At 40.8% G+C, this 27,262-nt stretch overlaps 1 protein-coding gene across 1 annotated transcript; it reads left to right on the top strand.

Moving 5' to 3' along the window:
- The first annotated feature begins 420 nt into the window (after window positions 1-420).
- LOC113164496 (ADP-ribosyl cyclase/cyclic ADP-ribose hydrolase 1-like) lies at window positions 421-4,339 on the top strand. The gene is made up of 8 exons (XM_026363819.1): window positions 421-649; window positions 754-880; window positions 963-1,098; window positions 2,377-2,459; window positions 3,499-3,572; window positions 3,783-3,869; window positions 4,055-4,138; window positions 4,232-4,339. The coding sequence occupies exons 1-8, from the start codon at window positions 432-434 to the stop codon at window positions 4,287-4,289; spliced, it is 867 nt and encodes a 288-aa protein (XP_026219604.1). The 5' UTR covers window positions 421-431; the 3' UTR covers window positions 4,290-4,339.
- Window positions 4,340-27,262: the final 22,923 nt, after the last annotated feature.

Raw genomic sequence — 27,262 nt, 5'->3', positions numbered from 1 at the left:
ATTGTCTACTTGTGAGTTTCATTTTATTTATACTTCTGTACTTCAACCTTTTACTGCATGTACAAACCTAATTAGGCTACTATAATACTTTAAAGAAGTATTTCAACCAGTGCACCTCCACAGCATGGTGGGGACACAGTGTGTTACAGTCCAGCTCAGTAGTTCACTAATGTGAATGAATCATTTACTGATACTGTACCGATCAGTGATCAGAGCTGAAATAAAGTCAGCACAGTATTAACCGTTGTGATAATACGACTTTTATTCCCTCTCCATTATTCGGGGCTCTCTCTAAAACCAAAACAAAGTTTGTGATTGGCTCAGTGTGGCCACGAATGAGCGCACGTACGCACGATGACTGAGCAACTCTATAAATAAGCAGCTCGTAGAGACTCTGTCCTGTTTGATTTAGGACTTTTTCTTTTTTTCTAATGGAGCATGAAGCGAGTGGCCCAGTGGAGAAGACACGGAAGAGACGCGGCGTCCCTATTTGTGTCGCCGTTTGTCTTGTAGTCGTGGTCGTCGTCTTGGCGGTTGCGCTGGCGCTGGTGCGCCGTAAGGCATCGTCGCCCCGTCAAGCACCGTTGGCCCGTAAGCCATCAGACAACCTAAAGGCAACTTTTATTGCGAGGTGTAAGACATTCAAAGGGTAGGATGTTTTCTGTTTGTTATAAAATGTTTATCTGGTTTGCAGAGCGACATCATAAAAGTAAGTGTGGGGTCTCTAAGTGCAGTTATCATTTGTTTTTACAGTTATGACTGTGAAAAAATCTGGAATGCATTTACACTGGCCTATGTTGGACGGGACCCTTGTAAAGTGCCATTGGAAGCCTACGACCCCCTCATTGCTGCAGCCCCCTTCAAACCTGCATGCAACAGAGTAAACGTCAATCATCGCATCATGTCTGCATATGTCTGCAATCACGAAGAATGATTATCAGTGAGTTTTGTTTTTGTGTTAGATGATTTTCTGGAGCAAAACAGAGGACGTGGTCCATGACTTCACAAGCAAGAGAGATTGTTTTATCACCCTGGAGGACACACTGTTGGGATCTGTACTGAAAGGCTGGACCTGGTGTGGAAAGAAGGGCAGCAAAGGTGAGTTTAGTTCACATCAGTTGTTGTTGTTTTGTTTCAAAATAGATCAAAGTGAAATAACACAGGACACAGGGAGAAAAGCATCCGCAGTTACTGAACCATAAATCTAAATGTGTAATCTGTTAAATGGAAATGCAACACCTGCCAGACGGCAAGGCCCAAGAAGGTTGCTGTGCATCATTCAATAGTCTAGACCAGCTGTCGGTAACCTGCGGCTCTTTCATCCTTATAAAAATAAATTCTTAGTATTTAATTGAAACACAATCACAAATAGAGTGATAATGAGAACTGAAGAAAAATGAAGAAATACGCATTTAGAGTCCTGTCGATCTTCGGATCTACGTATGTGAGCAGCTATTCTCCATCATGAACTACGTTAGAAACAAACACAGACGACAGCTTACAGTCCTGCGTAAAGATGACAGGAACTTCGTACATCCACAATTTGCAGACGCTGTGCGCAGAGGTTCAGGAGCAGGTAAAATACATGTGTATATTTATTTTTCAGTGTTTGGTTATGTAGTGCTTTCTAACTTATTTTTAAATTCACGTTAAAGCTCCGCTACACGCTCCGACAGCCCAAAGACGATATAAGGATGTCTCAGGGCATTTTTTGTTTGCTATGTGGATAATTCGTTTGTTTGTTTGTTTGTTTGTTTTTTCTTGTTTATTACATAAATTAAAGAGATTTTTTTCTGTATCACTAAAATAAATGTCATAAGAAACATACTAACGTTCTGTGCACAGAGGTTCAGTATTTTGCAAATATTTATTTTTCATTATTTAGTGACAGTGCATTATAAGGATGAAAGCTCAGGGCATTTTCTGTTTGCTACGTGGATAAGTTAAGTTCTGCCTTTTAATTAATTTGAGAAAGATCTATTATTAATATGTATTGTCATTATGTTTTTGTTCAAAGTTCAAAATGTTCATAATGTGTTCGTTACATAAATGAAATTTAATTTTCTCTGTAGCACTTCATAAATGTCATAAGTAACACACTTTAGTTGTTTATACAAAGCGTAAAGGTAAAACAAAAACAATATTATCTTAATTTTAGATGTTAAAAAGTATTTGTGGCTCCCAGTGTTTCCTTTTCTGTAGAAATCCAAATGGCTCTTTAGGTGTTAAAGGTTGCTGACACCTGGTCTAGCCCAAGATATAGTTATATGCTTTACTTATATTTTACTTGTTACTCTTCTTTTTTTGTACTACATATTTTATAGGAATGTTGTGTCCATCAAAACAAGCTCCCATTTAATCTGTGTGTTATTGTAGAAACATTCACTACCAACTGCCCGGGATGGACAGGGTGTGAAAACAACCCTTTTCGCTCATTTTGGAAACGAGCCTGGGCAGCTGTAAGTTGTCAACAAGAATTCATTCATTCATTTTAGCCACAGAACATAAGGGTCCCTGGGTGAGATGGTGGTAACACATGTGGAACTTAAGGTGCAGCAAATCCTTCCTGTGTCTAAGTGAGTACAATGAAGTGGAGAAAAGTAAAAAAGGTCGCTCTGCCTGGTTCTTCCTCAATGAGGCTTTGTGCTGGTCTCCATGGAGCCACATTGTGCAGCCCTCTCCTGAGTGAGCAGCAGCAACCCCCACATTCACACATTCAGAGGAGCCCTCAGAGGGCACATGCAGGCAAATCTGACCTCACGTCACTGTAGAAAATTGAAAACACAGGTAGTGAGGACAGTGTGTGTGTTTCTTCTCAGAGGAATCCTGCAGGTTCTTAATGAGTTAATGTAAGAACAAACAGGATGTAAAATAAATCCATATAGTTTCCTCCAAAGAGACAAAGAATTCTTAAAATAATTTCCTATGGTTAAATAAAACCTAATGTTCTGTTCAAAGATATATTCACAAAGTTTGTCTGAAGTCCATATGAACTTTCATCGGCACTAGTTAGACAAATTAGTTACGTGCAACCACACAAGTTTCACATAAGCATCATAGCAAACAACAAGGACTTTGGAGTTCATCACTTATAGTGGAAGTAAACGGAACCTCTTTCAGTGTTTATAGGCAATTGTTTTTAAAACATATATGAAAAAATGTGGAATAGTTCTTTAAAAGTATGTGTCTTATCACGATTATCACTCTGGTTGGCTAAAATGATATTTCCCAAAATGACTTCATGCTGTGGTGACTTGTACTTTAACTTGCAGTCTACTCCACAATCCAGGGAAGTATGTAGGCAGTGGGCCTCTGTTATGTTTGGAATGTGTTGTTGTTAACCTACATCTGTCTCTGTGACATATGACCCATGTGAGAACTTCCTACAAACACCTGTTTGCGCTACTTCAATTATTTCTAAAACTTTAGTTGCTGCAGTGCCAAAAATAAATAAATAAAAACTAAGCTTTTCTTTAATGTTGTACTTCATGTCTGTAGTTTTCAGATGTTGCCTGTGGTGATGTCACAGTAATGCTGAACGGCTCCATCAGCACACCTTTCAGCTCTGCGAGGTATGTTGATCTGCACTTCTGGTGCTGACAGTTTTATAATCTCAGTGAGAAAAAGAAGCAGAACAGAAATATTTTTACCTTTCAGAAATGGAAAGGCTTAATCCACTTTAACTATGGAGCTTTTTGTTTTTCATTTACAGCTCAGTCATCTGTTAAGTGGATTTCATATAATTCCTCTAAACTGTGATTTTGTCTCAATTTTGCCGTCAGTATTTTGGCAAGGATCCAGGTGAAGAGGTTCAATCCCCAAACAATGAGGAGCCTGAATGTTATTCTGGTCACACAGAAGAACCCTGTGTAAGGTTTCCTCCTTTCACATGAGAGTCTTGCAACACACTGAGACTTTAATGAAGCATATTCTTCCACGGTGGTTTAGTTTTGGGGTGCAACACACAAATCTGCACAAAATCGCATCACTAGATGAGTAAAACCTGAACTGACGACGTGTTGTATGTAAACTCTCCTCTTTCTCTCCTCTTCAGAGCAAACTGTGAGAATGCATCTTTAAAAAAATTAAAGAAAGAGCTGGGTAATAGAATTAAATACACCTGCAAGGAAGTGGCTGAGTGAGTACAACGTGTTTGTGTGTAAGAAAGAGGAGATTCTCACGTGTATTCATCTTTTTTAGCTTAATCTTTTTATTCTGCTGCTCACTGCAGATCTCAGATCAAGAAGTGCAGCTCCAATCCAGAGAAATCATGCAGAGCCTGTTGGTGAAGATATCAGATTATACTCCAGTCCAGACAAGACACAACATTAACCAGCTGCAAAAAAATAAAAAATACATACATTTGCTAGGTTTAAAAAAAAAAAAACTGTTATACATGGGTACATAGTTTTAATTCATGTTATAATCGTAGACCAGTTTGATTTGAAGTAAAATAAGACTTTTTACAGAAATATCATCACTACTGTTTCATTTTCTTTTGTATTTTTAAGGAGTTATTTGTGTTTTTTTATTACATTCAACTGACAACTTTACCTTTTTGATATAAATAAAACTTAAAAAATATGTGTTTATGAAAGAGGTTTGGATTCTAATGTGTGATATTTTGTCGCTTTTGATAATTATTTTACACAAATAATTCTACATTTCAAAAAATGCATGAAGCCTAAAGAAAAAGAAACATTATAGGCTATTATCTGTAGCTATAACAGCATGTTTTCATATGAGAACATAACACCTAGGTCATCAGCGTTCCCATAATGGCTTTGCAGTGCATGTGTACACTTCAGAATACCTGTTCGGTTGATTATCTTATACAGTGAGGAACAGAAGTATTGCAATTTTGCAAGTTCTACAACTTAGAAATCATGGAGGGGTCTGAAATTCACATTGCAGGTGCCGAGAGAAAGATTGAAAAGAAAAATTCCAGGAAATCACATTGTATGATTTTTAAAGAATTTATTTGTCTCGCACTGCTGAACATAATTATTTCAACACCTGAGAAAATCAGTGTTAATATTTAGTACAGAAACCTTTGTTTGCAATTACAGAGGTCAAACGTTTCCTGTAGTTCTTGACCAGGTTTTCACACACTGCATGCACTCCCATGCCTCATTGTGGTCTTTGGCAAACTTGAGACAGTCCTGGACATGTGTGATGATTCTACCAACAGTGACCTTTGAAACTGTCGTCCCAGCTTTCTTCGTGTCATTGACCAGCTCCTGGTCCTAGTTCTGGGCTGATTCCTCACCTTTCATCACCTTATTCAAGGCACAGTAACAGGTCTTTGAGAGACAGAATTCTTGCTGTTTCTCAGGTGTTGAAATACTTATGTTCAGCAGTGCAAGACCCCTCCATGATTCCTAAGTGGGAGAACATGCAGGGTGTTCAAATACTTCTGTTCCTCCTGTATATACTTATGCAAAACACTTAATTTTCAGTTTCTTTTTTGCTTCAGGTGAAACTGGGCCCTATTGCCTGTGTTTATAGAAAGGTGTAAGCAAATATGTAAAACCACTAAACCACTGAACAAAATAGAAAGTGCATGTAAAAAATCTAACCTGCTTCTGGTTTTATGTTTGTGGGTGTAGACCACAAAATGTCTTACCAGTTATATGCGAACCAAAGGCGTGTAAATGGTGACACAGGCCGGAAGCTAAAGAGCTGAACTACATGTGAGTGTAAATCTTTTAGAGTGAGATTATTGTGGCAGGAAAAAGGAGACTCATCGAGCACAGTTCAACCTTCTTTTTCCCTTCTAGCGATTTGCTGCTGCTGTGTCACACGTACCGTAAACAGGCTGAGTGCTGTAGGTGCTGGGAAGAAGTGTCCGGGGTTCTCACTGCACAGGTGTTACATGAAGAAGGCCCCTTCTGTCAAAACCACAGCACGGGGCTCTGTGAGAAGTACTGTAATGTCGGTAAACACCATCACAGTATGAGTCACAGTCGCTGGCACTAAATCTACACTGCTAATGATCATCTAAAGAATTTCAAGACCAGAAAGAGCAGATCAGAGGAGCTGTAGAAAAATATAGCTGTGGATTGATTATCATTATTGTTTCCCTAGCTTGAGATTTGCAGATTCTGAACACCACTTCTGGCGTGTCTGGAGACAAGGTAAGTAGAATCAGATGAAGCCCCTTCAGAAATAACTGCCAATACTTGGCTGTGACGCCACCGTCGTCTGTTGAGGATCTCCGACTCTGGATATAGCACCTGAGGTAATGATGCATTCTGCCGCCCCACAAGCAGGATGTTGGGTGTACTCTGAAGCATCACAGAAGATGTGTATTTCTCTGTGGTTAGCGTCAGAGTCCATTTTCTCACTGGTAGCATCTTGGCAAGAAAATGTTCTTCTGGGAGGAAAGCTTGCTCTCCCGCTCTTGCCACATGTGAAGAAGATCTTCTGGGAGTGAGGGGTCATCCCAGTCCTCTGGAAGCAGTCTAACTTGGTGAAACATACTGCGAATGTCACTGCTGACAGTGCCCCCGGAATCTCAGCAGTACAGCAAGGAGCTTGTTAAGATTCCCACCTCGAAACTCAAATTAACAATTTAAGACCAGTCTGTTCTTTCCATTCAGTGCCTCATATGATGAGGAATACACCAACTGGTGGGCGTGTCTTCGTCACCGGGTTCCAACTTCTGGACATAGCCAGCGGTGACCAGCTTATGTATTTCAACTCTGTATGCTGCTGCTTTATCTGGGTCCTTGAACAACCTCTTCTCTGTAGCTCTCAGCTGGGGAAGAACTGCATCCTTTGGGGCTTAGGGTGAGGGCATATGCTAAACTCGTAAGAGTGGTGTAGTATATTCATCGTTGCTATGGCAGTCTCAGCAGCTCTGTCCTTTTGTGTTCTTTTCTTTGCGTTTTTTAATGTTTTCTTCCACCTTATTTGTGTTTTTTGTTTTTTATAAAAATCCATATGGAGTCCTGCGACAAAAAGCACAAACTTTTTTCAACTTTTCGAGCCGGCTTCGGGGTACCTTTAGGATGTGGTTCCATTGTTTACAATCGAGATCCGGAGAAAACGACGATCCTACAGAGCTGGAGTTAAACGCCGGGAGAGAAGACGGAGGTACAAGCAATATGTACCATCTGTTATTATGGGAAACGTTCGCTCTCTCTCTAACAAGCGGGACGAGCTAATGCCTCTGCGTGTGTACCGGGAGAGCAGCCTATGGCAAGCCTTAAGTGCCATAAAACGCCCCTTTATAGGACGCCTTCCCTCCTAGAACGCCGTTGGCAGTATACGTTTATTGTGGCGTATACTGCCGTCAAAGCGGCGAAAAATCAATTATAAAAAGGAAATGCCGTCCAAAACGCTGCTTTAATGAGGCTGGAGCAGCGCATTCGACATCACTTCCGGTCACGTCTGACGCCGTCGCAAACGCCGCTCTACTATGGTATAATGATCTCCGCCCTCTGGTTTTCACAGCCTATAATTTCAAAGTTGAGTGGCCCAATCACGGCTGAACCAGAACAGTCTCGACCAAGTGAACACTGATATGCAAAGACTGAAAATGATGCCAAGGCTGTGTCTCATCCTGTAAGCTGTCCATTACATATTATTAGATCTGTGTGAAGTCTGTTAGCAATTCACTCGCATGGTATTTGTCTTTCAGAAAGACAAACTATATTTTTGCAATGAATTAAATGGCTAACAATATACATCAAAAAAATAAACAACCATTATTCACCCGGGGCATCTGCGTATGCCTGTGCTGGACTCTACATGATAAAAGCTTAAAATTCCCTGATCCCGATTCCTCCTGCCTCTACAGCTCACCGGGAAGGGCTTTTCGTCGTTCCTTTTCAAATATTGTTAATCACCATTTTGCTTTTTTTGTATAGGAATTGTGACGAAACATTTAAATACTTGTTTTTATCTAGCCATTTATACCTAGACTTTAACAAGTCGTTCATACGGATCATTACGGATTCGTTCATTTGTCACTTGACAGCTGTAGCTCCGCTACGGAGCTGTGGATTGAGAAACAAGGAAATGAATGATGTCTGATATCTGACGGTCATTTATTTGTCAACTGACGCCCGACAGACATTATTTATTCATGGAATCATAATTAATTAGTGGTCTTTGATTCTTATAGATGTGTGTAGTGGTTTTGTGTAAATAATGTAAATAATTATGTTTGTACATAAATACTTTCAAAAATTATAAACATGATAATTGTGCTATTCTCTTCCATAAAATACTAAAATGTAACATTATTAATAACAATGACAAAAAAATCAATAATAATAATAATAATAATAATAATGTCGCGTTTTAGACACAATAAATGCACCATGTAAATATTTTTCGGGAACTTGTTACTTGTTGCTTTAAAAGTCTCACTCATTATCCAAATAAGTTTAACTTTCACTCGTCCTCTACCAGCTGTCACAGTTCAGGCTGCAGCAGCAGTACACTCGCTCTCGTTCACCGTTCCTCGTTCTTCGTTCATCGTTCATTGTTCTCGTTCATCGCTCTCGTTCTTCATTCATCGTTCTCGTTCATCGTTCACCATTCATCGTTCACAGCTTAGGCTGCAGCAGCAGTACACTCGTTCGCGGATCGGTCTCTCGTTCATTTGTCACGTGACAGCTACAAAGTCACTGCTGCGCTGTTAACAACATATCGGGGGGATGCAGGAACACAAGTAATTTTATTGTGGTGTGTATTTGCTTTCCTAGGTTTTGACATGGTTTGAATTGCTTGTGGCATTTTGTGTATTATAAGTTGTCAGCTGAAGCAAACCATGTTGTCTTCAGTATATAGTGTCTGAGAACCGCGGCCATTTTTATATCGCCCACTAGAAGGTTACACCGCAACCCGCTGTAAAATGAACGAAATTAATCAAAATGATTCGTTCACTTTACAGTTCGAGACTCACGGATCTGAGTCAGTTCAAAGACTCGTTTTTCACACCTCTAGTCGTTGGTGACTGCGCGATTCAACGGGTGTCGGTCATCACAGGACCATAAATTCTATTTTCCAATTAACTGCTGATAGGGCTTTTACACATGACACTGGGTTTTTACACTCTTCTCCTACATAAGAAGACATGTATCACATGTGTATACTTACAACTTCATTGTACAGTCTCATACGTATTTAAGTGACATACTATGTTAGACCCGGTATGCCAAAATAAAACATGTACCATACGGTCTCAACAAATTCACTCAGCTGTACAGCACTCTACAGACAAGTAAGAGTAATCATTATGAAGTAAAAGCATTAAAGATGTTTATTGAATTGCTTGTAAAGAATAAAACATTTCAAAACATATTACCGTATTTTCCGCACTATAAGGCGCAGCTAAAGGCCTTCAATTTTCACAAAAGCCGACAGTGCGCCTTATAATCCGGTGCGCCTTATGTATGGATCAATATTGAGTCAGTCACGCAGTAGAACACGGGAATAGACGTTTAACATTAACGAATCAATGGTGCTGAAGTGGAGGCAGCAACAAGATGGCTAAGTAAAGAAGGCTAAACAGAGTTTCCGAGGGAACAAAGCGAGATGGCTACAGTTGGAGGACAAACTCCTATCTTTTCTTTATGTAACTGAAATAAACTAAATTAACAAATAATACACATCATTACGCATTTGGTATGTTACACTCGCACACGCTAGCTTGACTTGAATGAAGCTAATTACAATAACACGCACACGTAATTTATCACATGTAACAGGTAACAACTAACATACTTCTAATGACAATAAACATGTTAGTACTTACAAAGACAAATGCTTTCCAAGGCACAAACATATAAAGCACACTCAGCATAGACATGAACCAGTTTTTTACTGTGGAAACTAACTTAATTTACCGACGGAGAAAATACGTCAAAGCTGTACTATTGAACAGAGAGTGGAAAGAGCGCTCACTCTGCAACTAATTATCTTAACAAAGATCAACTAAAATACACAACTCTCACTCTGATAAATTTTATATATATTATTATTATTATTATTATTATTATACATTTTAGCTGCTTTGTCACAACTTATTGTTATTCATTTAGCACTTGAACTGAAAGGCATGATGGCAATCTATTGATAAAGTTTGACCGACCTCTCTGTGTGAGGATCCGCCGACTACCTTTCAGGCTGACCTCTTATTTTGAAGGTCCCGTTTCCGGGCCGGAATGGTGTTCATGCAACAGCTTGACATTCGTTAAGCCGATTGATTGCACCTGTTGTGCACCAGACAAACTCATGACAAACTAGTGTGGAGGATTTAAAGTACTCGATGGCTGAGGGTCCTGCTACATGGATTAAGTGGTCAGCCAGACAGACAGGTCAATGTAAGTAAGTATTATAAAAATTAGTGAGTCCAAATTAGTTTGTGAGGTGTGGAGGGCTTTGAGATGCTAGATAAACAAAAGGGAACATATGGGAGAAAGCTAGATGAGGCACTTGGGCAGGTAAACTGTTGTTCATAGAGGTGTACACTTGCATTGAGACAAAGTGCATGGTTTGTTTAAACACTATTCCTAGCTGCCCAGAAATTCCAAATTACCGCTACAATGAAAACATGATGGTACACAACAATTGTTTATTTATGAATATAAATTATAACAGGAACATAATCTCATAAGTGGGATTGGGAGCAATTGTTGAGTGTAATACACACACCTATCCAACATCAAACGGAGAAACTATTCTTTACTTACACAAGAACAGTAGAATGAGAAGCAGCAGGGGCGAACAATATAAACTGTTCCGGTGTAACAATCCCACTTCAGAATTTCAGGTTTGAGATGTACTGCAAGTGCCTCTGTAATGTGTTCATGGTGTTATGAGTTTATAATATGGTGCAGATTGTTTACCTTTGTTTCAAATTGGTAAACGATAATAGTTATATTGACATGTAAATATTACAATATGTAATTTGCTGTAATGTAATACTTATGTACACCAAAGTGTTGCTCTGACGTGATTAAGGGACATTAGCATATAAGGTGATGTGTCTCGCGAGACTTTAGAGATTCAAAAGGGAGCAAGCTAATGAAGATCGCACCACATGGACTGCAGGTAAGCAGATGGCTCCTTCGAGACTCGATGCTCGAGCTATATTTTACTTGAAGTTTAAGTTGTCTACGTGTGAAGCCAAAGCCAGGCATTCAAAGAGACTCATAGACTTGCCTTGTATTTGTTTATGTACTTTATTTAATGTGTTTAGAGTGTATTTATTTGTCTTTCATACATGCTAGGTGCCTTGTTAATTGCTAATTGCTAATGTAGTGTGTACTGTACACAATGCAGTGGTACTGAAGAAGGAAAGCAATAAACGCCCGTTTCACAGAACCGTGTTGTCGTGGAGAGAGCTACACAAGATGTCTGTGAGAACTTTGATGCCCCGATGTAGGCATATTGTCCAGGACTGCACTCGGCGTCTTCTGGAGGACGATGTTACACCTGCCGTTCTACAATCGACATTAAGAAGGTATGTGAGCTGTGAAACGAGAGTGTCAATATGGTATTGACGTTAGCAAACAATAACAGGATGAGTTCGATTCAGGAGGTCCAAACGTCATGTAGACCGCTTCAAGGTAAGAACATATCACTGCTGTGGTGACACACATTTGGGTCTTTCTTCACTCTGACTGCTCGGGTGTTGATTGAGCTTCGTTCAAAATAATGACACTGTCGGCCGTGTCCATTTCATTCTTCACCAGCATATGAGATTTTACACAACAATGCCCACAACAGTTTCAATGTTACATGCTAACAATGTTTTTTGATGCAACCTCAATGTCATGTTCTACACCGTCATGAAAAATTATGGCACTGGTTAACTTTGAGCATGTATTGTGACAGGCACCACTGGTTACCAGGGAAGGCAGAGGTTGACCTCATTACTCCATCACCCTTGAGCAGCTGTCATTCCTCAGGTCATTGGGCTTCACTGCGCCTGTGATTGCAGATATTCTTCAAGTGTCTCTGACTAGTGAAAAGACGTTTAAGGTGAGTGGCGTAATTGCGCTTCAGAGCATAGCGATTATCCGAAGCATGAGCATGCTCATGAAAGTACATCTTACTCATATTGGACATGGGTATCACATGGGTATCACATAATGGTTGTTTTGAAATGCTATAGTTATTTATTTATTTATTTTTTTAATTTGTTTTTTGTTTATTTTTATCTATTACAGAAGGTACAACTTGACACGCTCCTCACTTTATGCCCAGATACAAGACTCTAAACTGGATGAAATTATCCAAGAAATTGTGGCAGGCAATGACCTGATTGGTCCAGAAGCTGAAGCAGTTACTTTGCAAATAATGTCACACCATTATTACGGCTTTGCCATGTGGTATGTACGTAAACGTATTTAAAACTGTCTTTATTGATTAGGTGGAGGATAGTCATTCACGGAGCTATTGATGGATATAGCCGTCTTGTGGTCTTCCTTTGTGCCTCAGACAACAACCGCAGCAGCACTGTGCTGCAAAATTTCCCTTGACGCTGTGGTCCGCTATGGAGTACCTTCCAGGGTTAGGACTGACAGAGGGGAGACCAACGCTGTGGCCTTAACGATGAACATTTTCAGAGGTTGTCAACGAGGCAGTGCTCTCCAAGGAAGGAGTGTTCACAATCAAAGGATTGAGAGACTCTGGGGTGATCTTTGGCGTGGTTTAACAAATGTTTATTATTGGTTGTTCCACCATCTTGAAAATGAAGACATCATTGACCTTGACAATGAAGTGCACCTCTGGGCTCTTCACTACGTGTACATACCGAGGATAAACAGAGATCTGTCGGACTTCATGAAGCAGTGGAACAACCATGGTTTGAGGACAGAGCGACACATGACCCCACTACAACTGTTTGTCAGAGGTTGTCTCGAACAGCAAGGCAGACAATCCACTGCCATGCAAGACATCTTTGGGGCTCCTGGTGCTGGTCCAGTCACAGCTTCAGCCGACCCAGTCTTGGTGGCTCCGCCCGGCACTACTCCAGCTACTCCAGCTTTGGTGGCTGCTACTGCTACAGATGCTGGACTTGCCTCTACTGATGCTGCTTCTTCTTCTGCTACTGGAGAATCAGCAATGTCGCTAAACTGGCCAGAGAGGGTTACTGTGCCTGCTATCCAGCATAACTTGGAGAATGCCACAATGGAGCAAATTCGAGCACAGTTTGACCCCCTTAGCGGTAACAGAGGACAACATGGCGTTTCAACCCTATGTGACCTCATATCCTTTTTGGAGTCTAGGACACAGTGAGTTACAGTGAGATAATTTCATTTGAAATGCATCAAAGCAGGTGTTTGTAAAGGTAGTTTCTCAATTGACAGGCTTGGAACTATATTAATATCTTTTAAAATGTTTTATTCTTTACAAGCAATTCAATAAACATCTTTAATGCTTTTACTTCATACCAATTACCGTATTTTCCCCACTATAAGGCGCACCACATTATAAGGCGCATAGAATACGTTACGTTATGCAACATTAGATGGAGCTGCGCTAAAGGGAATGTCAACAAAACAGTCAACCAATAATGTGGCCGAAGCAATCTACTCAGTTCAGTGTGTTAATTGCAGCACACAAACAAAACTGCAGCGCAAGCATCAGCTGAGCAGTCTTTTCTTTAGAAAAACACAAAAGGAGTCAATATTAATACCTGGTGAAATCAAAGTCCTTAAAACCTAGATAATCCAAACCTGTAACTCTAATAGGAAATCCAAAATAATCCAACAGATGATTCATGAATAACAATAAGTTGTGACAAAGGCAGCTAAAATGTATTAGTATAGTTCTTAAAAATTTATCAGAGTGAGAGTTGTGTATTTTAGTTGATCTTTGTTAAGATAATTAGTTGCAGAGTGAGCGCTCTTTCCACTCTCTGTTCAATAGAACAGCTTTGACGTATTTTCTCCGTCTGTAAAATGAGCTAGTTTCCACAGTAAAACCAACTGGTTCATGTATATGCTGAGTGTGCTTTATACGTTTGTGCCTTGGAAAGCATTTGTCTTTGTAAGTACTAACATGTTTATTGTCATTAGAAGTTTGTTAGTTGTTACCTGTTACATGTGATAAATTACGTGTGCGTGTTATTGTAATTAGCCATCTTGTTGCTGCCTCCACTTCCGCACCATTGATTCGTTAATGTTAAACGTCCCGTGTTCTACTGCGTGATGATCAATATTGATCCATACATAAGGCGCACCGGATTATAAGGCGCACTGTCGGCTTTTGAGAAAATTGAAGGCTTTTAGTTGTGCCTTTTATAGTGCGGAAAATACGGTAATTTTAACAACACCTTGGAGGAGCTTAGCCAAGTATGGGATCCACTAATATAATGCAATCCTGATGAGTGAAACAACACTAGTATCCCTCCAACCTCCCACAGAAACACAGATAGAAATGAGAAAGATTTATATTTATTTTACACAAACAAGAGTATTAAACATGACATCAAAATTTATATAAAAACTCAACAGTTGAGTAACAATATATTAAAAGCAATGAAAAGTGCTGAGCTAAACTAAACTGCGCAGCTAAACTTTACCAAATCCAAGGGACTCTTTAAAGACGGTGTCCATTAAGCTTGCAAATTCAGTCTCATCCTCCACACCTCTTGGGAGGGAAAGGGTAAGGGCACACGTAGAAGCATACGGTAGTCTTTTCAGACCTGGCTCCTTGTCAATAAACTGAATAGTACATGGATGGGGGAACCCTAAAGGTGGAACGGCGTTGGCTCCAGTGACAAAAGCCAGGACGTCTTCGTAGGTTATGTCCGTTCCTCCTCCTGTCAACATTTACACAACATAAATAGAAACATCAAACCTACTTAATTACTTAACTTTTCTAATGTTCAATGCTATGTCCCCATTGTCAGCCAAATAACTTTGTTTTTTCTTTGTTTTTGTGTCTCTTTGTAATGCTTTCTTGTATTGAGATCATTCTTAATCTGCCTGTACATAGTTCAACTAATATATTATGTAATGAACAGACATTGACATAGGTATATTCACCTTGGATTTCAATCAGCCACCATTCCCAGCTATATATTGTTTTCTCCTCTTCCTCCCTCTGGTTGCTGCCACGCACACTCCACTCTACCTGGAAGAGCTGCTGCACACTGTTCCTGGTGAGTTTGGTGTTGCTGCTGCAGGCTGTGAACAGTGGTTTGAACTGCTTCCTGTACAGCCTCACCATGTCCCAGAAACATCCACATGAGTTCATCCCCTCTGTGAACTGTTGAACCATGCTGGCAACCCTGTTGAATAGAATTAATGTTATGTCTTGCACATTTTATTGCTCCCCTTCATCAGTGTTGTAGAAATGTGCTAGCCTGACTGTGACCTGTATAGAACGATTTGTTTATTAGATCGTTCATAACATTTGGATCCGATATTGGACAGTTCTGTAGCCATTGTGGTTGTGTCGTGGATTTTGTTATTTCGATTCCCACCAAATGGTGATCGATCCTCCTTCACTCACTCACGTTACTCCAAGAACCTTGAAACCCAACTACTACTGAAGCTTTACCATCACTTTAATGAGTGAACATGCAGACACAGTTTATTATAACGTGAGCCCTCTGCTGTTTGCTGCCATTTGGAGGGCAACTCATTATATACTGGAAAAGTTTATTTGTTCAACAATATATTTTTTATGTCGTGATATGTTTTTACTAATTTATTTGTACTTATTTCATTCATGTCATTTTATTATTTGGAATGTCTGCACTTTTTGACTGGCTGCACTGTTTATATAGTTTCTAAGAAAATAACTAAATAAATCACACATTACAATGAAACAGTTACTCAGTACTTCAGTGGTCTTTTCACCAAATACTATTTGCATCTACTTGATTAATATTATTTACAGCACAGCTACTCTCACTTGAGTACTATTTTTGGCTACTCTACCCACATCTGCCGGTGACATCCAGGGAAAACACGTAAGAGAGCGATGCCATTGGGGAAATACCATATTTGGACAGTAGCCCATACTACTGGAGGGACAGGAAGAAGTCTTTATTAATTGTTGTTGTTTTTTTTGTTTTTTTTTTGTATTAAAGATTTGCATGTCGCACTAAATAGGAAAAAATCAATTTTGAAGCGTTTTTGATTATTATAAATTACTTGCCATTTACTCTCAATTCAATCTGTAGTGATGCACGGGACTGGCAGGTGAATGGCTTAATGGTTTGCGCCAATAATATAAAAGGTCAATGTTCCACGCTCACATCCAGAACCACCAGGGAACATGGCTGGTAACTACCGGAGACGACTGACCGACATCATGGATAGAGTGAATGCCGCATTCAGTAGGGCTGTCAATCAGGCAGCCTCAGAGGAAGACAACTCTATACCGCAAAGGTAAGAAATAAGTGTACGGAATACATTACTGTATGCAGTAGCAGGATAAATTTGTACAGGAGCTCATCGTCAAATTAACGTTAGAGGACCTTGTTTAATTACATGGACTGCTTGTTGCCTGTTGACCTGCTGGCTAACCTGTTGATGATTTTCGTTATCAAACGGTCTCACTCATGTAATAACATTTTCCAAGAATTGTTAACAGCAAAAGATATTCCTATTTTTACTGTTATTCTGCCACAGACTTCAGATGTTCCCCCAGGAGAGAGGTGGAGGGCCTATCCGGCGGAGAGCACCTGGAACACAGAGGCCACGCATGGTGACTTTCAAAGTCTCTTCTCTTCCCAGCAGCTCGGTGGTTCGCTACAGATCTACCAGGTTTAATTGCATTAAGTTTGCTATTCATATAATATTTTAATTATTTATAATTATTATTATTATTCAGTGGATAATTATTATATATATAATTATTATTATTATCCACTGGGTCCTATTTTTTCATAATCTCTGTGACATTTATCGTTTCAAACATTTATCAAATTGTTCACAGGAACTGTGTTAATAAATAATGTTGCTATATTTCCATAGTTTCATAGTTTTGAACTTACTTTATTTTCATGTCTTCAATTAAATGGTTATGTACGTTGCCCACTTTGAGTGCTTTAGGAGGGCTTGTTTTGTACTGAAGTAGTAATTACCAAAGAATTAAATACTAGCCTGGGTCACAAATACACTAATAACTCATCAATATCTGCTACATTTGATTTATCATATAATAATAAACTTTGTATTTCTTCTTGTGTTTGGGCACTTTTGTTCATAGATGCCACTCCTTTCCAGCGAGTGGTAGTCCCACTGGATTTGGATTCTGAGGGATTCATCCGACTGCTACGTGAGAATTTAGCTGGCCTGCCTGAGGATTTTGATCTGTGCAGGGTCAATGGACAAAGGCATGTTTTACCCCTGGATGTAACACCAGGGGAAATTCATTCAAAAAATGCCTTGGGCCGCTCAGCATTGTACCTTCAGCCAAAGGTAAATGTAAAATACGTGCTCTTTGACTACACATATAGCAGGACTCCATATTCAGAAAAACTTGGTCAATCAAAAAGGGAAATTGCTTGAGTTATGCAGTTTTCCAAGTTAATGTCATGGTCATAGCTGATCTCCTCTCACTTCTACACATCTCATTCTACACATGCTAACGTACATCCCTAAAGTCACTCACAGTGTCTGCCACTGTTGATCTGTATTCTGTTTTCATGAATGACACATCTAATTCACCCTCACTGATTCTGAATTGTTATGTCAGGTTTTTTTTTTTTCAACAAAGCTCTGAGCCTCTGGCAGAGGTCAACACTGGTTTATTTGTTTGATCTCCCTTGTTTTTCCCTGTGCATTCTGTGCGTGTTCTGTTCTTTTTACATAGTGTCCCTCTTGTTTTCCACTAAACTGATTTTCATATGCCTGTTTTGTTGTACCTTTGCTGGTAGTTGTTAACTTAGCCTTAGAAGATTGTATGAATCAAAGTATTTCAGTAGTTACAAACGTGTCTTCTAATTAGGCCGAGAGACGGACTACAGCTGAGGAACCGTCCACTTCTACAGCAACCTCAGCAGAGGATGTGGAAGTGCCGCCACCCGCTGTCAGACAGTAAGTTTATTTTGTTTTGGCTGCGTCCCCGTTGTAATTGACATTTCACTGCATGTGTTTGATTATCCACTACAAGTAACAGGCACTGAAACCTAGTTTATTTTGTCAGGACTGCCACAGCAAGCCACACAGTCACACCTGGTTCGGAACAGCCACCCGCTGTCAGACAGTAAGTGTTTATTTTGTGAAGGCCGTGTCCCCCGTGTAAACAGCAATGACCTCCTGAGACCCCTCATGCATTTTGGGAATCAATGTTTCATGATTTTAAATCAGCTACTGAACAGGATGTTTTCAGATAAACTGCACCTTAATGACTATGACTTGTTAGATATCAGTTTTTGTTTTGTTGCTTGCATTTTATATTTTATTGTTAAATTTTTGTTGCAATTTAATTGCAGCACAGTTACATGCTGTGTTTTAGAGACAGTTTTACAACTGCAATTACACCTCCATTTGTGGAATGGTAACTGACGGCTTGTGAATATGTCGTGGATTCTAGAGAGGACTTCTGTGTCATCTCTGACATGTCAGATGTCGAAGAGGTCCCCCTGTCAGCGCCAAATGATGACAGTGAAGATGTATGTATATCAAAGAGCATGCATCATTGTTCCTTATGTCATTTACCCTTTGTTATTGCAGTGTTCAACATTTAGTGATCAATGTCCAACCCTTGTCATTACAGGAGGCAAAAAGTCTGGCAGACATTCTATTAGATTTTCAGAAGCACAATATGGATTTGACCCAGACCATTGATATCATAGTCCGCCGTCGGACGGTTCTCCAGAGTGCCATGATGGCTTTATCTACTTCGCTTGGTAGAAAGTACCACAAATCAAGTTTGTAGCTGAAATGGCAGAGGACTATGGTGGTCCCCTGAGAGAGTTTTTTAGGTATTCAGAGTTTATTTCAAATGATTGGATTGTTTTGATGTTTTTTTCTTTAGTACCTACACAGTATCTATGTCTTAACATAGAGCAATATTCACCTTTGCTTATGTTTGTCGGGTCCAAAATTACCACAACACTTTTCATACACTAAGAGATGGAGACAATAAAGCACAACAAGGACACTCGGCCTTTTTACTTGCAAGGGGAGCCGGCCTGAGGTCTTAGCATCATAAATGCTTCACCCAGGAATTCCCATCTCCGACTCCGTCCGTCTCCCCATTGTGCAAGCTTTTCATTACAAATGAGACACACCCTGAAGTCACAGATGTGGGCTGGTATGGTTAAAGGATGATCATTTTACAAGGAAAAAGAACTCCAAATAAGGATAAAACACTGCTCATAGGTGTATAGCAACAAGAACTGGTCAACTCTGGGAATGCTGACCTTTACTGTTTAATGTCTGTGTGCAGAGTGCAGCATCAGCAGAGTACAACATGTTCCTGTTGCTAACAGGATTAAACATCAAACAAATATATACTTAATAATGACAATAAGTAAGAAAAAAGACATTAACCTTATATGTAATGTAACATTGCAATAAGAAAATTAGAAATCAGTGAGTAAATCATTTTTACTCAAACAATGTTTACTTGCAGACTGCTAATGGTGGAAATCCAATCTTCGATGGGGGTCTTCGAAGGGAAACCAGGAGATCTCCTGTTCACCTATGATCAGCAGGCACTGACTCAAAAAAAATATTATGATGCAGGGAGGCTGACCGCATGGGTCATTAGCCATAATGGGCCAGGCCTACGCTGCCTTAATGTTGAGCTCTTTGACATGATGTGTGGAAAGAGACCAGACCTGAGGAATTTTGAAGTAGAGAGGTTCCTCGATGAAGATCTCAGCAAAAACCTTGAAAAGGTAACATTTTTATGATGAAACATAATTATTATTAGCTGAATTATATTACAGTTGCATTAAATCACAAAATGTTTGGGCATTTTGTATAGTGGTTTGATAAAGTCTACTTTATCTACAAAGGTTGGAAGTTGCTCCACTGGTGAGCAGATGTCAGAACCCAAGGCCACAATTGGGGACTGGATTTCGAGCTGTGGTGTCCCAAACATATACACAGCAACCGTGGAAAACATACCACAAATCCAAAGCCAGATAGTGGCTCACTTTTTGTACCATCGGTGATGATTGCTTATGTTTCTTGATTAATTTATTTTTTCTAGGTTCTCTCATTGTTTTCAGTCCTGACATGTGTCAGCTGTCAGACATCAATAGCAAAGTTTCATTAATATGTTGTTAATATGTTTTGGGGGATTAGGAAAAATTATTTGTGTGATATTTGAATCTTTGTGCAATATCTTGTACAACTTCAAAGGGCTCCCAATTATCTTTCACACCAAGCTGGGTAATTGAAATGAAATGATAGCACTTTAGAACACTCATTGTTTAATGGAATGTTTAAAGTTAACTCTAAAATGAAAGATTTCTAGTAAATGAATAATTTTCAACATTGACGAAGGTGAACAATAAAATGTGCAAGACATAACATTAATTCTATTCAACAGGGTTGCCAGCATGGTTCAACAGTTCACAGAGGGGATGAACTCATGTGGATGTTTCTGGGACATGGTGAGGCTGTACAGGAAGCAGTTCAAACCACTGTTCACAGCCTGCAGCAGCAACACCAAACTCACCAGGAACAGTGTGCAGCAGCTCTTCCAGGTAGAGTGGAGTGTGCGTGGCAGCAACCAGAGGGAGGAAGAGGAGAAAACAATATATAGCTGGGAATGGTGGCTGATTGAAATCCAAGGTGAATATACCTATGTCAATGTCTGTTCATTACATAATATATTAGTTGAACTATGTACAGGCAGATTAAGAATGATCTCAATACAAGAAAGCATTACAAATAGACACAAAAACAAAGAAAAAGCAAAGTTATTTGGCTGACAATGGGGACATAGCATTGAACATTAGAAAAGTTAAGTAATTAAGTAGGTTTGATGTTTCTATTTATGTTGTGTAAATGTTGACAGGAGGAGGAACGGACATAACCTACGAAGACGTCCTGGCTTTTGTCACTGGAGCCAACGCCGTTCCACCTTTAGGGTTCCCCCATCCATGTACTATTCAGTTTTTTGACAAGGAGCCAGGTCTGAAAAGACTACCGTATGCTTCTACGTGTGCCCTTACCCTTTCCCTCTCAAGAGGTGTGGAGGATGAGACTGAATTTGCAAGCTTAATGGACACCGTCTTTAAAGAGTCCCTTGGATTTGGTAAAGTTTAGCTGTGCAGTTTAGTTTAGCTCAGCACTTTTCATTGCTTTTAATATATTGTTGTTACTCAACTGTTGAGTTTTTATATAAATTTTGATGTCACGTTTAATACTCTTGTTTGTGTAAAATAAATATAAATCTTTCTCATTTCTATCTGTGTTTCTGTGGGAGGTTGGAGGGATACTAGTGTTGTTTCAGTCATCAGGATTGCTATATATTAGTGGATCCCATACTTGGCTAAGCTCCTCCAAGGTGTTGTTCATATTACCATATTTTCCGCACTATAAGGCACAACTAAAAGCCTTCAATTTTCTCAAAAGCTGACAGTGCGCCTTATAATCCGGTGCGCCTTATGTATGGATCAATATTGAGTCAGTCACGCAGTAGAACACGGGAATAGACGTTTAACATTAACGAATCAATGGTGCGGAAGTGGAGGCAGCAACAAGATGGCTAAGTAAAGAAGACTGAACAGAGTTTCCGAGGGAACAAAGCGAGATGGCTACAGTTGGAGGACAAACTCCTATCTTTTCTTTATGTAACTGAAAGAAACTAAATTAACAAATAATACACATCGTTACGCATTTGGTATGTTACACTCGCACACGCTAGCTTGACTTGAATGAAGCTAATTATAATAACACGCACACGTAATTTATCACATGTAACAGGTAACAAATAACAAACTTCTAATGACAATAAACATGTTAGTACTTACAAAGACAAATGCTTTCCAAGGCACAAACGTATAAAGCACACTCAGCATATACATGAACCAGTTGGTTTTACTGTGGAAACTAGCTTAATTTACCGACGGAGAAAATACGTCAAAGCTGTAGTATTGAACAGAAAGTGGAAAGAGCGCTCACTCTGCAACTAATTAGTAACTAAAAATCGTTAGCCATTTAATTCATTGCAAAAAATTGTTTGTCTTTCTGAAAGACAAATACCATACGAGTGAATTGCTAACAGGCTTCACACAGATCTAATAATATGTAATGGACAGCTTACAGGATGAGACACAGCCTTGGCATCATTTTCAATCTTTGCATATCAGTGTTCACTTAGTCGAGACTGTTCTGGTTCAGCCGTGATTGGGCCACTCTGAAATCATAGGCTGTGAAAACCAGAGGGCGGAGATCATTATACCATAGTAGAGCGGCGTTTTCGACGGCGTCCGACGTGACCGGAAGTGATGTCGAATGCGCCGCTCCAGCCTCATTAAAGCAGCGTTTTGGACGGCATTTCCTTTACGCTGTAAAACGCGCCGTTTTTACAATTGATTTTTCACCGCTTTTGACGGCGGTACATTTTACAACGCCGCAATAAACGGCGTCATGACGGGTTAGATGCCGGAAAAAGCGGCGTCCTAGGAGGGAAGGTGTACTATAAAGTGGCGTTTTATGGCACTTAGGGTTTGCCATACGGGTGGACCGGAGCGTGGCGCAGAGCAAAAAGAAGAAAGGCGGCGGACTGGCGGTGTTCGTGAACGACAGGTGGTGTAACCCGGACCACATCACTGTTAAAGACCAACACTGTAGCAGGGACATTGAACTGGTGGCAGTCAGCATTCGGCCGTACTACCTTCCATATGAGTTCTCCCATTTACTGGTAGTCACCGTTTACATCCCTCCATCGGCCGACGCCGCTGTCGCGTGTGAGCGCATGCACAGCACTGTGTCCCAGCTGCAGACACAACACCCGTAGGCCCCGATTCTCATCTCCTTCTCTGCCACCCTGTCCAACTTCACCCAGTATGTAAACTGCCACACAAGGGACAATAAAACTCTGGACCTTCTATACAAATGTCAAGAACGCATATACTTCTCCCCCCCTCCCCCCTCCCCCCTTTAGGACTCTCTGACCACAACCTGGTTCATCTCTCCCCTGCTTACACTCCAGTGGTGAAACAGCAGACACCACAGGTTAAAACGGTGAAGATCTGGACTGAGGAGGCAACAGAGCGACTAAAGGGCAGTTTTAACACCACAGACTGGGACGTTCTCTGCAGTCCACATGGGAAGGACACTGACAATATCACACACTGCATCACGGACTACATACTTTTTTGTGTGGAAAACACTGTGCCAACAAAGACAGTACGGTGTTTCTCCAACAATAAGCCCTGGGTCTCTCCTGAGCTGAAGGCCCTATTAATTGAGAAGAAGAGGGCCTTTCCCTTGGGGGACTAGGAGGAAATGCGCAGAGTACAGAGGGATTTAAAATACAAAATCAGAAGGTCCAAAGACAGCTACAGGAAGAAGTTGGAGCATCGCGTGGAACAGAACAACGTCCATGATGTGTGGAGAGGTCTAAAACACATGAAGCCACGGTGAGGCTGGAAAAGGTCGCCAGGTCACAGGTGACCAAGCCTGGGAAAATGAACTGAACCTGTTCTTTAACAGATTTGATTCTGCCCAGCCCCCAGTCTCCATCCACACGGCCCCTTCTCCACACCTTTCCAGTCCAGGCGTCTCTTCCCAGCCTGAGCTGTTTACACCTCAGCACCAAGCAGTCTACTCTGCCCATCCTCCGAAAGTACCAGTACTCTGGAGGACTTCCTGCTTGGAAGCTACTATGAAGAGGATCGTCCTCAGCCACCTCCGCACCCAGGTGAGCTCAGCACTGGACCTGCTGCAGTTTGCATATCGACCAGGCAACGGGGTGGATGACGCAATCATCTACCTGCAGCATCGGGCCCCATCTCACCTGGAGTGCCCTGGGAGCACTGTAGGAGTCATGTTTTTTGATTTCTCCAGTGCTTTTAACACCATCCAGCCATCACTGCTGAGGAGGAAGCTGGGGGTTTCAGGAGTACAGAGGGGTCATCTCTGACTTTGTGGGCTTAACAAGCTGGTTAAGAAAGCTGGCTCTGTCCTGGGCTGCACACTGGAGTCTATCAAGGAGGTGGCGGACATGAGGATGTTGGCTAAACTAACATCCATCATGGATAACCCCTCCCACCCCACGCACCAAACTGTAGAGCAGGGGTGTCAAACGTACAGCCCAAACCGGCCCGCCAAGGGGTTCAGTCTGGCCCGCGGGATAAATCTGAAAGTGAAAAAATGCAATGAGACATGAAGTAGGATTTCTGAAAAATAAACTATTCCTAAATTGTTTGCTAGGGGCGCTAGGGTGTTTTAGACATGGAGTTACTGAAAGAAGAAGAAGAAAAGATGAAACAATTCTGAGATAGACACAGCTAATGTTCAGTGATTACTACGATACATCTACTTACTTTTGTACTCGCCTTCGCACACTCATTAGCCAAAATGTCTTTCTCAAAAAGGAGAAAACTTCACTACAAAAGAGTTTGGTCATAAAGTTTATGTATGTATTTTTTATGTGTGTTTCATGTATAAATCTTATATTTACAGGCCAGGTGATTACTTTCTATCTTATACATTTGAAATGGCCACCACTTAACACTAGAACTACGACAGACGGGTCAAATGACAATAATATATGGACAGCTGCTTTTATTATGTAAATACAGTCGTTACGTCGGGCTGGAGGCAGATGGGGGGAGGGTTGTCACTGACTCACCACAAGAGGAACGGAGGCCCGCTGAAGCTCTGCCTCACCAAGACATCTTATGGAGACATCCACACACATGTTGTTTTTTTTTTCCAAAGCGGGATGACAAGTCGTCTTTGGTGCTTTATCCGTTCGTCACATAACATAGAATAGAAGCATAGCATAGAAGCCCCCGCTCCCACTTTCATTCAACAGCTGGCGTGGAAGTAATGGACCAAATGGTGCGTGACTACAGTGCGCAGAGGAACACGGCGCTGGCCAGTCTCCGTGTCCTATAACCTGATAGACATGGCAGCGCTTAGGCAAAAAGTCAATGAATGAGCAAGAACTTCGAAATCAACCCACCACGCCTAGTCCTGGAAAAAGAGCCGTTTGCCAGGTGAAGCATTGCTGAACTTCGAACCGCACGACCAAGCGATGTGCTGGTTGCTGTAGGTTCACATGAGGACAGTGGATGAAGCAGAATTCATTGTCATGAATAAATCTGTCGTATAAAGTGTGGATGTCTCCATAAGATGTCTTGGTGAGGCAGAGCTTCAGCCGGCCTCCGTTCCCCTTGTAGTGTGTCAGCGACAACCCTCCCCCCAGCTGCCCCCACCCCGACATGTGCCGCTAACGACCGTCTTTACATATAAAGGCAGCTGTCCACAGGGGGCCAGGTACAGCGAGCGGGTCATTTGACCACACTGCCGGGCTCCTAGGTATGATCAGAAAAGTCAGTAGTCCTAGAGTTAAGTTTGTAAGATGTGGGGGGTCAATTTAAGTTTTGAGAATTATTACACATGTAGAGTAAAAATAATTCCTATATGTTAAGTTAATTTAATGTTGAAGTGCAATAGGCTACCATATTTTTCAAATCTAAATATCTGTGACTTTTGTGTTTTGTGCCTTTTGTGCAATCACTGTGATCAGTTGTAATGCACACATGTAAATGATAAACTGAAGCAAACTGCACGTTTTTCTTGGGAAATCATAATGTGTTTTGTAATAGGATAGTTCATTAAATAAAAAAAATATCCTAATGTAATTGTACTTCTTTCCACTAAAACAAAGGGGAAAACATGAATTTATTGTTATTTATAGCTATGATGAGCTTTACCTCGATTTTAATGGTCCGGCCCACTTGACATCAAATGATACTGTATGTGGCCCTGAACTAAAATGAGTTTGACACCCCTGCTGTAGAGGGTCTGACCAGCTCCTTCAGCACGAGACTGTTACACCCACTCTGTCATTCTGCTGTCTTAGCTACTTTAATTCTTTATGTAAAGCATCTTTTACCACATCTACATCCTGCTTGTCACTGTCTTCAAACACCCTTGGGGGGGCCACAGTTCTTTTATGACCCACTGTGATGAGAGAAAATTGTCCTGGACTGATACTGAACGTTCACCACCCACTGCACCCTCATCATCCACAGTATCCTCGTCATTCTGGTGAACAGGAGTAAGATGCACCTGTGAACGATGGCTCCTCTCATGAAATCCAGAGAGATCATAGTATTTAAAGTGTGCGGGAAGGTATGACTGCCTCCTGAAACGCACACTATGTTGTTCTTCTAATAACTTAGACATCCTTATCAGTGGTGAACAAGCAATCCGGCTCGAAGGACCATGAAAAAATGGAGATGGCCGACAATGGCTTCTCCCATGTACTTGGGTTCGGATGCTTTACAGCCCACCACTGAAGTGACTGTTAGATCACTCAAAAACTTGGAGTTCCTTTAGAAAAGCTTGATTCCAGTATTCCTAATTACAATCATACTCACGTGTGTGTGTGTGTATGTGTGGTTTCTGAAAGAAATACAAAATCAATGATAAGCTGAACAATTACAACTTGTTATCAAGACGTTTTCCCATAACATTGGGCATGACTGAATTTACCGTTCACATGTTATTCATATCGCTGCCATAAGATGGAGACCTTACATCACAACAATTCTTTCTATTAAATTTTCTTAGCTAAAGCAAATGCAAGTCTGCTGAACTAGTAAATCAAACATATTAATAACAAATGGTACTTGGCATTAGCACAAATGACAACTCGATCAATTAAGCCAGGGGTCTCAAACTCGCGACGATCATTTGTGGCCCCTGTCTTCATATGATAGTTTGTTACATGTTTGACACTTCACAGTGTTGGTGCGGAGCTGAACGAACCAACCAATCACGGTGGGGTATATGGGTGTCGGGGGCGGGACATCGGCCGGGCTTAATCCAATCAGAGAAACATTTCTCAATGAGTGACAGCAGCGTTGCCATGGAGAGTTTTCAGCCTGGCTAGCGGCCTCGTTTCTATGAAGCTCACGGGGACATTCTCCCAGTGCTGCGTTCACAACACTTCAAAAAAAAAAGTTTTTTTAAGTTGCTGCCCAGCGGGACATTATAAATCAAAGTGATGCGTTCGGCGGGTTAAAAAAAAAGTAAGGAATTCAATGCAGCCTAATGTAGCCTGCACTCACATCTGCCCATCGACAGTCCCCGGTAACCCGGACCAATTAGGGTCGCACCGCTATTTGTGGGAC

The sequence above is a fragment of the Anabas testudineus genome, chromosome 2 (genome assembly GCF_900324465.2).
Source record: "Anabas testudineus chromosome 2, fAnaTes1.2, whole genome shotgun sequence".
In the NCBI taxonomy this organism is placed as follows: Eukaryota; Metazoa; Chordata; class Actinopteri; order Anabantiformes; family Anabantidae; genus Anabas; species Anabas testudineus.
Note: the sequence above shows the minus strand (reverse complement) of the source record. Positions and strands in the feature narration are given on the sequence as shown.

Excerpts from the sequence above, each read along its gene's own strand:
- LOC113164496 (XM_026363819.1), top strand. The coding sequence starts at position 432 with ATGGAGCATGAAGCGAGTGGCCCAGTGGAGAAGACACGGAAGAGACGC. Across the intron at positions 2,460-3,498 it reads GGAAACGAGCCTGGGCAGCT|TTTTCAGATGTTGCCTGTGG; the intron begins GTAAGTTGTCAA and ends TCATGTCTGTAG. Across the intron at positions 3,573-3,782 it reads ACACCTTTCAGCTCTGCGAG|TATTTTGGCAAGGATCCAGG; the intron begins GTATGTTGATCT and ends TTTTGCCGTCAG.